Raw genomic sequence first — 17,960 nt, 5'->3', positions numbered from 1 at the left:
CCAAAAAACAAAAAGGAAAAGAAAAGAAAAAAGACTGGGAGGAGAGAGACCAAAAATGGATTAACAGTGTTTATCAGATCATGTATTTCTATATGCTTTTCTATATTTTCTAGGTTTCCTATAATGAGCAATTAAAACTTCACAGTTAGGAAAAAAAAAAAGCTATTTTAAAAAGTCCCTTTCCTCCTTTTATTAATAAACCGAGATTCTGTATGCATGGATTCTCTGTATTCAGTTTCTCAAAAAAAACAAAACACAAAATAAGAAAATATTATTGTTAGCTACCATTCCCCTTGTAAGAAAAGTGCTAAGTATTTTCACATGAAGGCAGTTTCTGTCGATGATTCTGGTGGCCATCTTCATGTTCCAGACTGTGATTTGTTCTTCCCTCAGATGCTGGCACTGGCTCTTCTTGATCGGATTGTCTCTGTAGACAAGCAGCAGCAGTGGCTTTTGTATCTTTCTAACAGTGGCTATTTGAAGGTGCTTGTGGACAGCTTGGTAGAAGATGACCATACTTTGCAGAGCTTACTAACTCCACAACCTCCCCTTTTAAAAGCCCTTTACACTTACGAATCCAAAATGGTAAGGCTTTATGTTCATTTGAAGTTAGATCAACAGCTCACTGCCTCTTAGAGCTGTAAATAGATTAAAGAACATTAGTGAGGCCACCATTTTGAATATTTCTGTCATGTAAGCTGTAATCATTTTAAGGAGTTTGAAATTTGGAACCATGTTAGAAATACGTCTTCTAGGCCTGCTGATGTTGAGTTGAAGTGATCCTGAGAGGGTTGGTTGGGTCATGGAACCGCTACTCAGTCAGGTTGCTGATGATGGCAAATGATAGGACACTCAGTCCTCTGAGGAGAGCAATGAGCAAAATTGCTTCTTCACAATAAAATTCAGACCATTAGCTGCCTGGTGAACATTCTAGTATTGATGTGCTAGTTCTAGTTTAACACAGGATTTTCAGGACAGCATATAATCCATCATTTCCTTTCCTCCAAATTTGTTTTCTCTGTTCTCTCCTGGTTGAAAACACTACCATGTCATAATAATAGGAGCACTGAAGGCTTAGATTCCTTATTAAGTTCTTTCCCTTCCTTTGTTTATTCAGTAAGTATTTATTAAATACCCATTACATGCCAGGTGTGGCACCAGGTACTAGAGATAGAGCTGTGGGCAAAACAGTCTTCCCTGCCCTCCCTGTGCGCACATGACGGTGAGAGAAACTCCGGTGGAGTCGAGTACTTACTTTCATGCAAAGCACTGGAGGCAGCACTTGAGATGTGTGGTGCCCTTCAGTCCTCACAGAATCCTGAGAAATGTAGTCTAATGTGCCCCTGCATAGCTAGCTCAGAGTGTTTCTTCAGTATGATCGAAGATCAAAAACGTGCTGGGAGAGAGTCTCATTTTTATCTGAGGCCCCTGGATATGATTTCTGTAGTGATGTTTTTCCCTTTGTAACTTCTTAGGCATTTCTTACAAGAGTGGCTAAGATACAGCAGGGTGCTTTAGAGCTGCTGAGGTCTGGGGTGATAGTGCGACTGGCGCAGTGCCAGGTCTATGACATGCGCCCAGAGATGGACCCACAGAGGTAAGTATCCCTACACGTTGGTGCTGTTTCCTTACTAATTCTTCACTGTAAAGGATCAGTGAGGAAAAAAGATACTCCAAACATAATTTTGCCATTGGTTTATCATTCTGTTTGAGCAGTATTCTTTCATCTTGATGACTCTTTTTGGGTCCTCTGTCCCTGCCATTTACTAATAAATGGAAGTTGCTAGTGAGGGTAAAAGTAGGAGGGACCTAATCCTTTCCATTTTAGAGCAGTAATGTAAGAGGAAAATAGAGGATTTTATTAGTAAATGTTTTTCTTCTCAACTTTAGTGTTCCGTTCAATAGAACATATATTTTTAGGGGTGCCTGGGTAGCCCAGGTGACTGAGTATCTAACTCTTGATTTTGGCTTGGGTCATGATCTCAGGGTCCTGAGATCAAGCCCTGTATTGGCTCCAGAGGTCAGTTCGATATCTGCTTGAGATTTTCTCTCTCTGTCTACCCCTGACCCATGCTCGCTCTCTTTCTTCAAAAAAAAAAAAAAAAAGACCATTTATTTTTAGTTGTAGTGATTCTTTAAAGTATTATAGTGAAATTATAATTTGTTGTAGATTTCCTATTCCTGATGATTTGAATAGTATTTTATATTTTTCTTGTATCATTTTACCAACTCTGCACATTTGAAAACTTTTAGTCAAGCTATTTTTAAGTTTCAAGCTTTTTAACAGATATCAGTTCAGTTTGAATATGGGTTTTTTTTTTTTTCCTCATTTTTGTCTACCTGGCTACAATATTGTTAGCATACCCTCTTAGCAGTAAATAACACTTAGGTCAGTTTTACTAATTTTTGTCAAAAGATCCATTGCCAAATTGAATATTTGAGTATTTCAAGATTAACTGTAGAACTATTTTACCTCCAGCAAAGAAGTGTTTTTTTTTTTTTCTTTTTATATTGCTTTCTGAAATCTTAAACATGAGAATTATTATTTTCCCCTTATGTAAAGAGGATTGAGTTAATTACATTCCTTAGCTATTGGCATCTAATCACTTGTCTGTGCATAGCCTTTTTCTTATTTCTGTATTTTGCTTCCATTCCCTTCTCTTCAACAGGCAACCATTTTGTTTTGTTTAAAAATTTAAATATAAACATTTATAATAAATGATAGCTTATTAATACCTTATCTTAAAAGTGAAATATTACAGCCTCATTTTAACTTTTTTTTAAAGTTTTTTTTTTTTTTTTTTTTAAAGATTTCATTTATTTATTTGAGAGAGAGAGAGTGAGACAGAGAGTATGAGAGGGAGGAGGTCAGAGGGAGAAGCAGACTCCCCGTGGTGCTGGGAACCCGATGTGGGACTCGATCCCGGGACTCCAGGATCGTGACCTGAGCCAAAGGCAGTTGCTTAACCAACTCAGCCACCAAGGTGCCCCTCATTTTAACTTTTTCAAATCTTGATTTATTAGTGTAATGGACAATGTGGACTCATTTCTGGCTCTGCGTATAGGAGAAGGAAATGTGGAGAAAATAAAGTTTTTATCTGTTTCTTGTTTGTAGTTTTTGTGGCCCACAGGAGCATTTAGAGTAGGATAAATATGTTGAAGTTCCAAGCATTGTCTTCACATTGTACAGATTTTCTTTACCACGATTTTTCAGAATTGAAATAACTCCGTTTTTACTGTTGATACGGGATGCAGAGTTCTCCTTAGTAGCCTCACACCTTAATCAGGCACCTGTGATTGCTTGCCATGGAGATGGGCAGGAACTGTTAGCATCCCTTAACTCTTGGACTGTCGCTCTCTCCTTGTTGGGTGGAAATGAATGAAGCATGTTCGGCATGAGAGACCCGCCAGTGTTCATCCCCGCCCCGGTGGACCGCTACCGGCAGATTCTGCTCCCGGCGCTCCGCTTGTGCCAGGTCATCCTCACGTCCAGTACGGCCCAGCACTTACAGGCAGCAGGGCAGGTGAGAAGAGCCCTTGGTGTAGATGGTGTCGGTCCTCATTTTACCATTGCACAAACCCGAGCCATAGACCACGTCCGTGACTTGACCATACTGTCTGTGGCAGCCCTGGGCGTCGAAAACCAGCCCCTTGTACTTTGCTGGGAACTTCATTGACCCGCTCTTATTTGAATGAAACCCCACAACGAAGAATAGAATAGTGAGATGGAAAGCAAGCTCTCTAAATTTGTTCTTCTGTAAAAGAAAGTGGTTATTGTGATAGGAATAAACTGGCTTCTAAAATGTAATTTAACCAGAGATTTATTGAGAAGCCGTACACCATTTTAGGCCTTGCAGAAAATATGGAAGATAGATGATTATGGCCCATTGGGTTGTGATATTTAGAGAACGAATTGAGATAAGTGAATTTTCTAACTAATAAAAATTTTTTTCATTGAGCACCAGAAATCAGTTTTATTTTCATCCCTTTTCAATACACCCCCAGGAACTGTGTCATACTTTATGGTAATTTTAGGTACTCTCCCTGCCATCAGTCTTTGGGCTTACGTCACTGAGGTAGAATGCTGCTCTTTCTAGCATGGCCCCTTGTTTTATGCTGCTTTAGTACGTCCTGCCACTTCCATATGTGGTCTTGGAGTCAGTTCTTTAAAACTCAGAAGACTTTCCTTGTCTTCTCCTTTATTGAGATTAAGATTTTTTTTTTATTAAGAAGTGGGACATTCTGATGATACAAGATTCTCTAATACCACTCTTGTACTGGCTGTGGCAGAATCCCCCGAGGAGCTTGTTTTAAAAATAGAAATTACTGAGGGGTGTCTGGGTGGCCCAGTCACTTAAGTGTCCAACTTTTTTTTTTTTTTAATTAACATATAATGTATTATTTGCTTCAGTGGTACAGGTCTGTGAATCATCAGGCTTACACATTTCACAGCACTCACCATAGCATATACCCTCCCCAGTGTCCATAACCCAGCCACCCTATCCCTATCCCACCACCCCCCCAGCAACCTTCAGTTTGTTTCATGAGATTAAGAGTCTCTTAATGGTTTGTCTTTCTCCCGATCTCATTTTGTTTTATTTTTTCTCTCCCTACCCCCCATGCCCCATTTCCCTCCCTACCTACCCCTGCCCTGCCTCTCAAATTCCTCATATCAGAGAGATCATATGATAATTGTCTTTCTCTGATTGACTTATTTCACTTAGCATTAATACCCTCTAGTTCCATCCATGTTGTTGCAAATGGCAAGATTTCAGTTTTTTGATGGCTGCATAGTATGCCATTGTATATATGTACCACATCTTTATCCATTCATCTGTTGATGGACATCTAGGTTCCTTCCATAGTTTGGCTCTTGTGGACATTGCTGCTATAAACATTCCGGTGCACGTGCCCCTTTGGATCACTACATTTGTATCTTTAGGGTAAATACCCAGTAGTGCGATTGCTGGGTCCTAGGGTAGCTCTATTTTCAACTTTTTGAGGAACCTCTACACTGTTTTCCAGAGTGGCTGCACCAGCCTGCATTCCCACCAACAGTGTAGGAGGGTTCCCCTTTCTCTCAGCATCCAACTCTTGATCTCAGCTCTGGTCTTGATCTCACTGTTGTGAGTTCAAGCCCCACATTGGGACCCAGCATGGAGCCTACATTAAAAAAAAAAAAAAAAAAAGATTGCAGAGTTCTATGTCCAACAGTTATGGGCTAAGGCCAGGAATCTGAATAAAAAATAAAAGGGGGCACAGTTCCTGAGTGATTCAGATGTTTGGCTTGTTTCGACATAGTTCAGCCTTCAAGGCATTTATGATCTAGTTGAGAAGACATCACATGTAAAAATAATTGGATTCCTCCATGAAAGTACGCTTGAAAATGCCACGGTGGAAGGGCAGAGTTTAGAGGTCAGGATTTTTATTGTATTTGTGTTATATCAAAAGGAGAATTTAACAAAAACTTTTATGTGATTGTTTCTATGTCAGGCTAGTCAGATTTTCATAGAGCAACTTAAATTCAGGGAGTCATTTTCATCCCCACTCATTCTAAATTCCTGTTCTAGTTCCATTTAGATAAAAATAAACAAAATAAGGGTCAAGTAATAGTTTTCATATAGTGGTTGTAAGTTATATTATACTTTTCTACCCTAGCCTCTAAGTACAGTAATTTCTAAAAGCTGAAATCATCTTTGGTTTTCTTTTGCATTTTAGGTAAATGTTTGCTTCTTGAGGAAATAAACTGTATAAATGCAGAAGATAGTCACTTATATTACGTTCACTGTGATTCATGACATCAAATTTGGTGCTTTGGCTTTATTAAAAAGATGAATTACAGATGTAGAAAAAATGTGCTCGTCTTGACCTCCCTTTTTTCTGTTTCTCCTCCCTTGGCCCGGCTCAGGTGCTGCAGTTTCTCATTTCCCATTCGGATACCATCCAAGCGATCCTGCGCTGTCAGGACGTGAGCGCTGGCTCCTTGCAGGAACTGGCTCTGCTGACAGGAATTATAAGTAAAGCAGCCCTTCCTGGTGAGTTGATTATGTTGAACGGACTTTGAATAATTCTCTACAGACTGACGTATACTTCATAGAATGAAGTTTTTATGGCTTTGCAGTACATAGGACTTATTGAAATTGGTACTAACAGAGTTAACTGCCTTTTTTTTTTTTAAAGATTTTATTTATTTATTTGAGGGAGAATGAGTGAGAGAGAGCATGAGAGAGGAGAAGGTCAGAGGGAGAAGCAGACTCCCCAAGGAGCGGGGAGCCCGATGCGGGACTCGATCCTGGAAGTCCAGGATCATGATCTGAGCCAAAGGCAGTTAGTTGCTCAACCAACTGAGCCACCGAGGCGCCCAGCCTTTTTTTTTTTTTTTAATTAGTAAGTTTATATGTATAAGATGATGTATGATCATACAAAAAAATTCAGAAAGTTCAAGAAAATAATTAATACTCAAAACCTCACTGCCTGGAAATTAGCAAGTGTTTTTTTTCAATCCTTGTGCTGCTGAAGCAAGCACAGAATCACCACATGTTAACATTTGGTGAGTGGCTTCTCAGACATTGTTTTTTGATTATGCACGTACAGGAGAGACAGGGACATCCTGAGGTGACTTATGAGAACAAGATTACCTCTTATGTGCAGTTTAAGAAAGCTATTTAGTTCTGGGGTGCCTGGGTGGCTCAGTCGTTAAGGATTTGCCTTCAGCTTAGGTCGTGGTCCTGAGGTCCTGGGATTGAGCCCCAGGTCAGGCGCTCGCTCTCTCTCTCTCTCTCTCTCTCTCGCTGTCAGATAAATAAATAAAATCTTTAAAAAACAAGAAACTATTTAAATTTATGTGAACTTAACAGATTAAAGAGTTAATTGAAGAGACTCTGAAAACATTGCTGAATTCCAGACAAGTGTTTCTTCACTCAGAGCATAAGAGCTATTAGCTCTTTTTTTTTTTTTTTTTTTAAAGATTTTATTTATTGGAGAAAGAATTAGAGCGAGGGAGAGGAAGGGAGTACTTGTGAGCAGGGGGAGGGGCAAGGAGATTGCACTAAGCACGGAGCTGGTGCTGGAGCCCATTTCCTGGGCTAGATCTCAGGACCCTGAGTCGAACGCTTAACCAGCTGAGCCACACAGGCGTCCCTATCTATCGGTATTTTTAATTTGTACTGAGGTCCCTTCTCCCAAGAAAAAGTATGTTATGCTCCCTGAATACTCTAATGTTGATGAATGTCTAAAAGTTGCCTTTATTCGTGAATGATGGCATGGCTGATTATGATTTTATTTACCTCAGAACTTGTAGCTCTTATTTACTAAGCATAATGTGCCAAGTACTTATTTTAAACATTTAGTATATTTATTTATTCCTCACAACAGTCTGACGAGATTATTTTCCACATTTTACAACTAACGAGAACAAGATTACCTCTTACGTGCAGTTTAAGAAAGCTATTTAGTTTTGGGGTGCCTGGCACAGAGAGGCACAGAGAGGTTGCCTTGTCCAAAGTCACATGGATAATACTGGTGGTGTGGTTTCCCAGCCAGTATGGCTTCTGAGCCCATGCTGTGAACTTGTAGGCTATACTACCTCCATTTTTAACCTGTTGCCAAGTACGAGGCCAGCCCGTGATTCTGCTCCCCACAACCCCAATATGTTTTTCTCTCCATGGGGTATCAGTGCTTTGGCCCTTTTGTACTGGGAGAGGAAGAGTGTTTGGCAGGGCGGAGTGCAGTGCCTGGGGAAGCACTGAGAGCTCCTGCTTATTCGGATGAAAGCGCAGCTTCCACTCCTCGTAGTCGTGGTGTATCTCAGTCCTGTGTGCTTGTTAGGCTGATTTCCCCAGCTCATCCCAGTGTCTTCAGATGAAACCAGTCAGGTCATCCTTCTTACCTCTACTAAGGTCCCACGGTGCTTTGTAATGGTTCTCCTCCTAACGGGTTTCCCTTGATTTCTCTAGGCCTTGCCTAATTACTCTAAAAGATTTCTCTGCAAATTGAAGAGTCTTCATGAGAATTTGCAAGAGTTTTTGGTTTATCTTCTTTCCTTCACTGCATCTGAGGAGTGGAATAAGGGTCATGAAGCTGAATAATGCTACTTACTTCACCAGAATTTTCTCTTATTTTTGTCCTTTGCCATCACCATTTTTCAGTGTTTACAGCATAAGTCCCCCACCGCCACCCCTTTTTGGCGAATTTCATTCATTTTGTAGGTTGATGACAGGGGAGACATTCTTTATTTTTTTTACATTTTATTTATTTGAGAGAGCGAGGGAGAGAGAGAGAGCAGGAGGGAGAGGTAGAGAGGGAGAATCAGATTCCTTGCTGAGCAGGCAGCCTGATGCGGGACTTGATCCCAGGATCCTGGGATCATGACCTGAGCCAAAGGCAGACACTTAACTGACTGAGCCGCCCAGGTGCCCCAACAAGAGGGACATTCTATGATTGCTGCTTCATTCTATGATGCTACTTCATTCAGCACCAAAAGTGCTGAGTTAGGATAAAAGAGAATTTATCATATCCTCTGGTAAGATCGTTTTATTCATGAAGTCTCCTGTCATTAAATTTTTTAAATGCCTAAAATTTTTGTATTTTGCTTAATAGCATCATTTGACCCTGTTAGGGTATTAAGATTGTATTCAGAAAAGCAGGGTTTTATTTTTAACATGCTGATGATAAATTCAAACAAAATAAAAGAACAGAGTGAAAATACCATAACTTGCAGTTCCTGTTCTCTAAAAGAAATCAGTTATCAATTTATTTTTCTAGACATTTCTATGCATATGGTATAAAACTGTCACCTCCCTACACAAATGAAATCATACTATACACACTGCTCTGTAACTTTTTTCCAGATCTTTTCTCATCATCACATAGAGTTCCTACCTCATTTTAAAAAATTGGCTGCATAATTCTCCAGTTATGAGAGCTAACCAGATCTTTATTGTTTAACCATATCCCTGTAACATGTTGACTGTTCCCAGTCTTTTTTAAAATTTCCAGAAGTGTGGCATTTAATAACTATGTGTGTGTCTATTTGTACACATATGTGTTTTTGTAGATTTGAGCTTGATAAATTTCTGACAGTGCTTGGTCTGAAAATATATATACTTAAAACTTTTTTGAAAATAATGCCAAATACCCTCCCAGATTTTTTTCAACAAACTTTTAACAATTTTAACTTCTATCAACCCTACACTGCAGTTTAACCCTTGATGATGTATTATTTTGTATTCTCCCATAATTTTGCTATATATATTTTTTATCTTAAATGCTCCCATTAAATTATAAGCCCATTTATAACTGTGTCCCCTGTATTGCCTCACCTTATCCTGGGTGTGTCTTACCTCCTCAAATACTTGTCAGCAGGTTAATTTTTTTCTAGGACCCACAAATATTCTAGAAAGTGTTTGGGAGTAGAGACCGATACAAATGGTACATAGAGGACTCAACTGATACTTAGTAGAAGGGTCTTACGGAAACTGAGAATTGGTAGTCTTTTTTTTTTTTTAAGATTTTTATTTTATTTTATTTTTACTTATTTTTTTTAAAGATTTTATTTATTTGAGAGAGAGAGAGAGAGAGAGAGAGAGAGAGAGCACCAGAGCGGGGAGGGTCAGAGGGAAAAGGAGGCTCCCCACCAAGTGGGGAGCATGATGTGGAACTTGATCCTGGGACTCAGGGTCATGACCTGAGTGGAAGGCAGACATTTAACCGACTGAGCCACCCAAGTGCCCTAAGATTTGATTTTTTTTTAGAGTTTATTTATTTATTTGACAGCAGAGATGGCAAGTAGGCAGAGAGGTAGGCAGAGAGTGAGAGGGAAGCAGGCTCCCCGCTGAGCAGAGAGCCCGATGCGGGGCTTGATCCCAGGACCCTGAGATTATGACCTGAGCTGAAGGCAGAGGCTTTAACCCACTGAGCCACCCAGGCAGGCGCCCCTAAGATTTGACTTTTAAGTAATCTCTATACCCAGTGTGGCGCTTGAACTCACAACCTCAAGATCAAGAGTTGTGTGCTCCACTGACTGAGCCAGCCAGGCGCCCTAAGTGGTCTTTTTAAACAGAGGCAGCAGGTGGAAAAAAAGAACTGGGGAATAGCAGCACATGTTGCAGAGATCAGAAAGTTTGAGGACAAAGAGGAAAAAGCCTGCATTCCATGATAGTGTTAGATACACAATCCAGCTTTCAAGGGGTAGGATGGGAAGAGAAGGGCTTAAAGTTGTAAGCAGCAAATGTGGGAAAAATATTTCAAGAATTTTATATTAACCAGGTTTTTGCTTGTCTTTGTTTTGTTTTGGAGTACAAAGGAAACCTGGACATATTTTCAAATAGTGAGGAAAAATCCTCTGTGGCAGGATAGATTTTGGTAAGCTGGGAAAGAAGGGGATTCTGGGAGCAGACTCGCAGAGGAGGTAGAGGCGGGAAGGGATAGAGAATGAGGCACAGGTGAGGTACAGTGAGCCAGCGTGTGTATTTTCTATAGGTTTTTGTGAGGTCATGGGCTGAAAAATCTGGAAAGAGGAGGTCTTGTCTTTGTGAGTAGCAAAGGATAAGGTTCTGGGTTATATGCTCTGGAGTGGATGCTTGGAAGTTAGGCCTGAGTTAAAGGGATTGTGCAAACAGAAAGTTAGGGTGACTGGGACAGGTGCAGGTGATCCTCAGCATGACGACAGCCATGGAACAAAGAAGAAGCCAGTGTGGGTTTGCTTGGAGGCCTTGATAGAAATAAAGGTTTTTTTCCTGATAGCTTTTTTTTTTTTTCCTCATAGTTTTTTTCCTATGAGAGGTTGATCACTTTGATTTAAGAATTTTGTAGTAAGTCTAAACAGAAGCTGAATAGGAACTTTTTTATGTATATGCAAACCGTACTTTGCTTAAGGGAAATGAAAAAAAATTAAATGATACAGTACCTAGGAGAGTTAAATGAAAAAGGAAATGTATTTCGTTATCAGCATTTTATATCCTAAACTCTTTCATGACAAAGTAATTTACTGCTGAGTTTAGAAAATTTTAACTTTTATGGTTATAAATAAAAAGTGAGATTTATGCCAAAACCTTTAAAAAGTACCTTTTAAAATTATGAATTCAGTCTAGATTTAAGTTGCATATAAATGAACAATTGGTGAACTTCCAGTCTTTGTGAAGTTGTATTTCCCAGAGCTTCTTCATGGCAAGTCTCTGTCTGTTCTTATACATAGGGAATATAAAATGCTAGAACCACTCTTCCTGGTCTTTTAATGTTTTTATTTTGTTGATTATAAAACTGTATTTAAAAGCATTCCAAATTTTATAGGTATATTAAATGAACTTGATGTTGATGTAAATGAAGGATCTCTAATGGAGCTTCAGGGACATATTGGAAGATTCCAGGTAACTGATTCTGACTTCTTTAAAGAGTAGTTCCTAAAAGACTTACAGTAAAATACAGAAGTCCTCTCATTCATCCTCCCTGTTCTGCTTCCTGGATTTGGGCAAACCCTCTTGATGGGTTTTAATTGATTTTGTGGTGTATCAAAATAATGTGTTTATTTTCCAATTTTAGGAATGATCTGTTGATTTTCCATTGAGGAGGATGAGACCTTAGATCCCTTTTGTCTTTTTCTTCCACTGTATAATATGGACGTTTCTCACAACACTGTCCCCCCCCCCACTGAAATGCAACATAATTACATCATAATTTTAATTAGATCAGCACTTGTCATTTATGATTAAGAATAGGTGATAGGGGGCTCCTGGGTGGCTCAGTGGGTTAAAGCCTCTGCCTTTAGCTCAGGTCATGATCCTAGGGTCCTGGAATCGAGCCCCACATAGGCTCTCTGCTCGGCAGGGAGCCTGCTTCCTCCTCTCTCTCTGCCTGCCTCTCTGCCTGCTGGTGATCTCTGTCAAATAAATAAATAAATAAATCTTTAAAAAAAAAAAAAAAAGAATGGGTTATCACCCATGTTTACTTTTAAGTGCAACATTATGTTTTCCCTAGAGTGAGTAGTTGGGGTTTTTTTTTGTTTGTTTGCTTGGCTTTTTTTTTTTTTTTTTCTAATTTTTTTTTTTTTTTTTTTAATTTTATTTACTTATTTGACAGAGAGAGAAAGAGCAAGCACGCAGGGGGAGCAGCAGAAGCAAACTCCCCACCAAGCAGGGAGCCTGATGATGCGGGCTCGATCCCAGGACCCTGGGATCATGACCTGAGCTGAAGGCAGACACTTAACTGACTGAGCCTCTCCGGCGCCCCTATTTGCTTGGTTTTTATATAGTTAGTTCTAATTTATTCACAGGCTGTCTTCCAGTTATGTAATCTCCCTTTAATATATTCAAACATATTGTCAACTAAATATGTATTGTCTTTGTGGGAGCCTCCTGGCCTGCTTTGATCTGAATAGCTTCACTTTTGATTGGCTTCAGAAAATTGTATTTATATATTAGAATTTATATTTCATTGTTTTTGATACGGTAATTTTCTTAACCAGTTCTCTTTTTGTGAACTGTTTTTTCAGGTTTCCAAAAGAAAACAGTTGCTGTCAGCATTTTTGTGTACAAATTTTTGAGCTATAGATTAGATAAAAACTAACTGGTCTTGCTGGGTCCAAGGATGCACACACAGGACATGTTGAGCCATTATCAAACTCTGAAAAGGGTTGCACTCTCACCAGCAAAACCCAAATACTCTGCTTTTTTTTCCTCTTCTCTTTTTTTTGTCTTCTAATTTTTTTTTGTTGGTAGGGAGAAAAAGATATTTTTAAAGGATATTTCATAAGGTGACCTCTAGAAGTGTGTTAGTGCATCTGTTTTGGCAAATATTTTGACAAAATAAATTTATATTGTCTTTTTAATATGTTTTGCCTTACCCAGTCTTACTATGTAAACTAACATCAGTTTATGTAGGCTGTATTATATATCTGTGTATGTCTGTGTCCATGGGTGTGTGTGTGAGATACCAGTTTTTTTTTTAAATTTTTTAAAAGATTTTATTTATTTATTTGACAGACAGAGATCACAAGTAGGCAGAGAGGCAGGCAGAGAGAGAGGAGGAAGCAGGCCCCCTGCTGAGCAGAGAGCCCGACTTGGGGCTCGATCCCAGGACCCTAGGATCACTGAGCTGAAGGCAGAGGCTTTAACCCACTGAGCCACCCAGGTGCCCCGAGATACCAGTTTCTAAAGTACAAAACATGTTTTTGTTGTCCCCTTACTATGTGCAGAGCACTGTATACAAGTGTAAATATGATTCATTCATTGTCTCAGATAATTCTGACCACAATCTCTTAGAGTAGGAATCGCTGTTTATGCCCTGGGAATGTGAGCATTGAGGTTTGTGGAGGTTGAGTAACCTGTTGGTTACCAATTGTGAAAAGCTTATCTTTTCCTTCCAAGAACCTTAGGAAAAATTATGTTGTCAGGTGAAAAGTACCAACATTTCAAGCAGATGACATTTTCATTTTATCTGCCAAGGCTCCCTGTGTATTCCCACCCTCTTATGAAGTCCCCAGAAGTGGCCCTAGGAGAAGCAGCCTTTAAACTTGAGCCTTCTTAGACAAAATGGTCATGGACGTGCTTGTGACATGGTGTCGTCTATTTGCCATCTCATTTTCCTTCTCATTGTTTATCAACTTGTGTTCATTTAATGGGTATCTTCCAAGGAATTATTGGTGTGATAACAGAATATTCTTTGGCTAATGCTTATGGTGTAATGGGGATTAACTGCTAAAAAAAAATGGTGTTCATAAGTTGGCTGCCGAGCAAATGGCAGTTGCAATAAGGCTAATTTTAATAGGGCTAACTTCAGTTGCCTCAGTTGGAAGTAAGAAATCAGACTCCTTAAAGCGATTTTTACTCCCTGATGAGTTTTTCTTTTTTATATCCCTCAAAGAGAGGTCACTAATTTTAGACATATCCCATTATATATGAATAAAATCTCTTTCTCTTTCTCAGCGCCAGTGTTTAGGACTTCTAAGCCGCTTTGGGGGCTCTGACAGACTGCGTCAGTTTAAATTTCAAGATGATAATGTGGAGGGAGATCGAGTGAGCAAGAAAGATGAGCTCGAACTGGCCATGCAGCAGGTAAGAAAGAAGGGTGGGCATCGTGTATCTGTTATTGAACATTTGTGTGTTTTCAGAAGCAAAATAACAGATGGGCAGATGGGAGTAATTTTGCAAATTGATTTAGAACTTTGTTGTAATTTTACAAAATGATCAGTAACTTTGTTCTCCTCCAAATCTGGAGTTCGATGATATTTGGGCATTTGGGGAACTAATATTTTTGTTACTGTTATTCTTCCTTCGTAGATCTGTGCCAATGTCATGGAATATTGCCAGTCACTCATGCTACAGATCTCCCCCACATTTCAACAGGCTGTGTGTCTCTTCACCCCCAGCCTATCAGAAACCATTAACAGAGATGGTACCCGGCAAGGTGAGCCTGTTTCTTTCTTTATGTATTTGAGGATTAAGTTTTCTTCTGTATTCTGTATTTTTTCTGTATTTCTGTATTCTGTAATTAAGACAAAATCTAGTTGGCTCCAGTGAGACACAGGTTTTTTCTTTATATGTAATTAGTGGGAAAATTTGTAAATGACTTTAAGAAGGCTCAGTAAGGCGGTAGTGTTGTCAGTCCCATGCATAAGCTAGAGAGCCCGAGAGGACAGAAAGTCAAGATTTTCTGAGGATAAGTTTAGAAAAGCTTTGTGGGGAGAGTATGGTTTTGAATAGTACTTGAGACCCCAAAGAAAGGCTCTAAGATTGGTGAGTAAGCTAGCTGGGTGAGAAATGTACAAATGTAACAGACGGTTTATGTGTGAAATCATGTTGAGCTGAATGCAGTGTCTAAATTGGGTCCTGTAGTATAGCCCCAAATTTCTATACCACAGCAAAGTAAAATGTAGGTGCTAAGTAGATGCCAAGTAAATGTAGATGACACAGTCTATGACTTCCTAAGGACATAATAGGCAAGATCTGGAAAGTGACGGCTATGGGCTGATTAAAGCTGTTATCCCGTGGGAGACTCAGAAGACAAAGCCCATTCGGATCTTAGTGGTTCTTGGTAATGTAATGCACTGCTGCTCATTTCCAGAAGCTTTTTGTGTGAGGTTTCTGAACATCATTTTGTCACATTTTCATCTTCTTCAAGATCTTATTTTCTCTGAAACTTACTTAATCACATAAAATATTTAATAGAATGATATTATGAAAAACATATTAGCTTAATAGCATATAACCACTGTCTCGCGTAAATGGTGCCGAAAACTGTTTGTGTGACTCCATTATAAAGTGTCGAAGGAGGCCCTTTTCTTCTCCCTTGAATCTTATAACATTTTAAAACAAATTTAACCTCATAACATTTTCAAATGAAATTGTAGTTTTGTCATCTGTTCTTCAAAAACATTAATTATATGCTAATAATGTATCAGTAATAATTATTAACAGTTCATTCGGTTTCTTCTCACTTTGAGCCAGTCTTTCACATACGAAGTCATTCTTAGATTTTTAATACTTGATGATGAACTTTATGAAGCCTTACATATGGGTCTTCATTTTTCCTCAGACTTTTTAAAGACTTAAAAAGCCTACTTACCTTTGCCAGTTGTAGACACAGGAGTGGATAGGTGTGTGGTAGGTTCAAGAACATTCAGTTGTAGAGGGTGGTCTAACCTAGCGGCGAAGAACATAGACTCATGATGAGCTGCCTAGATTCGAGTTCCTGTTCTGTGAGCGACTGTTGATAGGACTTTAGAAAAGCTACTTAGCCTCTTTGTGCCTCAGCCTCCTCATCTGTAAAATGGGAGTAACAACAGGCTCTTCTCCATTGAATTACTGGAAGGATTATCATGTTACTCAAACGTGAAGTGCTTTAGAGCAATGTCTGGCCCTTAGCACTGCCTAAGTGTGACGTAGAATTATTTTCATTCCTGCGAGTCGTCACTGTTACTATTTAGCATATGTGCTATTACTTGTGGTTCAGGGCGCTCTCCTGTAGCACTTCTGCTGCCTAGACCTCACGCTCTTTCCTGCAGAATCTGTTTCTGTAGTCAGCTTTGTCATGAGCTGTCCTCATCTGCCGTTTAAGTCTGCTGGCTTCTGCACACCTTAATATTTTCTAGCTATGATCATGTTAGTATGTGAGAACTCCTGATAGGCTTTGAAGTACTCCTGTCAGCATTAGATCATTCTCTTTTTGGATATTTTCCTTCCAGAGTAGGTATCATTTAAATGTTGCCTGGGCACCAGGGTCCCTAGGAGAAGGCCGTATATTGTAGAGACTGTCACATCTTCACTGAAGACGGGAAAGGGAAACCCGGCAACTTAGATGAGTCTAGGGTGTCCTGGTTGGTGGCAACATCCACTGACAAGAAACTGTTCTCTCTCTTCCTCTCCTCATGAAGACCTGTGAAATCTGACTTTGAAGCAAAGTTAAGGGAGATAGTGGGGAAGGAAGCAAATGCACATCCCTCCTACAGTATTCTTGGCAGTTAGAGCCATTAAACAAAGATTATCTCCAAATTGTACTTGAAATTACTAAGGTATTTCCCAAGGAGTCACTTGGTTGTAAGAGGAAATTGCTCTGTTTGCACCAATCCTTCCAGTTCTTCCCTTCACGAACTACTTTTCCAACTTCTCATGGTTCCTTTGCACCTTCATCAGAAGCTAGTTGAGTAAAAGGTAACACATTTTGTTTTCCTACCCAAATGGACTCATGGTGGTAAGAGAGTTGTTAAAGTTTAAATTTAATTGTATTTTTTCAATATCTCAGTGTTCTCCTTCTCTTGGGAGAATGACTGTGAGCTGGGAATTCAGCAACCAGAGAGGTGCAGACCAGAAATGAATCCATATAACTAGGGCTGTAGGTGAGGCAGGAATTCTTCCCCTGGGCTCTGGAAACTCCAACTCGTGTGTACGGCTTGCACATGTGTGCGCGTATGTGTGTGTGTTTGGGATGTGGGTGGGGAGCTGGATGCAAAGGTGTGTGCCAGATTTCCCAAAGAGGTCTTCCCCCCATAAAGGGAGTTCTGTCAGAGTCCGCCAGCCAGACTGCCCTATTCTTTAGGCTTCAGCTTTGTGCATAGGAGCTCCTGATCGTGGTAGCTCACCACTCCTCTGAACTGTCAGAAGTACCCACCAATAGGCTTGGGTTGGTTTTAATAATAGCTTAAATGCCCTTCAGTTCCCGGCCATCCCTCATTTAAAACAGGTCTTATAGGTGGAACATTGTGTTTTTTTTTTCAACTCTGTTAGATACTCAAGCTCCAGTGATTCCGTACTGGCGCCTGCCTGGTTTGGGTATTATTGTCTACCTGCTGAAACAGAGCGCTAATGATTTCTTCAGCTATTACGACAGTCATCGACGGAGTGTCAACAAATTACAGAACGTAGAGCAACTTCCACCAGACGAGATCAAAGAGGTATGAATCTTATAACAAGTTGTGGAGAGTTTTGAGAAGCCATTGCTTTTCCTGATAAGGGCCACAGTCCTGGTGTCCAGCTTGTGCATAAAGATGACGTGTGCAGTGAGATAAAAGGGTTTGAGATGATGGCTCTGTGTGGCCTGAAGAAGAGTCCCTCACAGGAGTACCACGCCTGGTAAGCAGGGCAACACTTGAATGGGAGACAGGCAAGTCACACCTGTTCAGGAACACCACCTGTCCTCCAGTAGGACAGCAGCTGGCTTGTGAAGAAGAGCTTTGGTAATTTATGCTCTTTTAAAATCTGTGCTGAGAAACTTGGGTTTCTGTCGCAAAGGCTTATTCAGTAGAAGTGATCCCTTAAGTAAGAGGTCTCTGTGCCTTCAGTGTCTTTGGTTTTGGATGAATTTTTCAGACAAATGAGATGGCACCTCAGACCTGACTGCCTGCCCTCAGTGACCCAGAATCACTCACTGATATTTACTGTAGCTAACGATGCTGAGTTGCTAGGCCTGCTTCCTGAGCAGCTGCCGTCTTTCCTGTTTGGCACAGCTGAACCACGACAGGTATCCCTTGG

The 17,960-nt window shown here is 40.0% G+C and overlaps 1 protein-coding gene across 1 annotated transcript in view; it reads left to right on the top strand.

The window, feature by feature from the left end:
• The window catches only part of LOC111151974 (nucleoporin 205), an 83,211-nt gene that overhangs the window by 61,206 nt on the left and 4,045 nt on the right, over positions 1–17,960 (top strand). The window contains exons 32-39 of the mRNA XM_022510226.1: positions 394–585; positions 1,476–1,597; positions 3,386–3,524; positions 5,909–6,035; positions 11,290–11,366; positions 13,920–14,048; positions 14,274–14,400; positions 17,217–17,383. Of these exons, the coding sequence (XP_022365934.1) occupies positions 394–585; positions 1,476–1,597; positions 3,386–3,524; positions 5,909–6,035; positions 11,290–11,366; positions 13,920–14,048; positions 14,274–14,400; positions 17,217–17,383 (1,080 nt within the window). The remainder of the gene's footprint in view (positions 1–393; positions 586–1,475; positions 1,598–3,385; positions 3,525–5,908; positions 6,036–11,289; positions 11,367–13,919; positions 14,049–14,273; positions 14,401–17,216; positions 17,384–17,960) is intronic.

Source organism: Enhydra lutris, unplaced genomic scaffold, assembly GCF_002288905.1.
Source record: "Enhydra lutris kenyoni isolate GAN:26980312 unplaced genomic scaffold, ASM228890v2 scaffoldscaffold27, whole genome shotgun sequence".
Lineage (NCBI taxonomy): Eukaryota > Metazoa > Chordata > Mammalia > Carnivora > Mustelidae > Enhydra > Enhydra lutris.
Note: the sequence above shows the minus strand (reverse complement) of the source record. Positions and strands in the feature narration are given on the sequence as shown.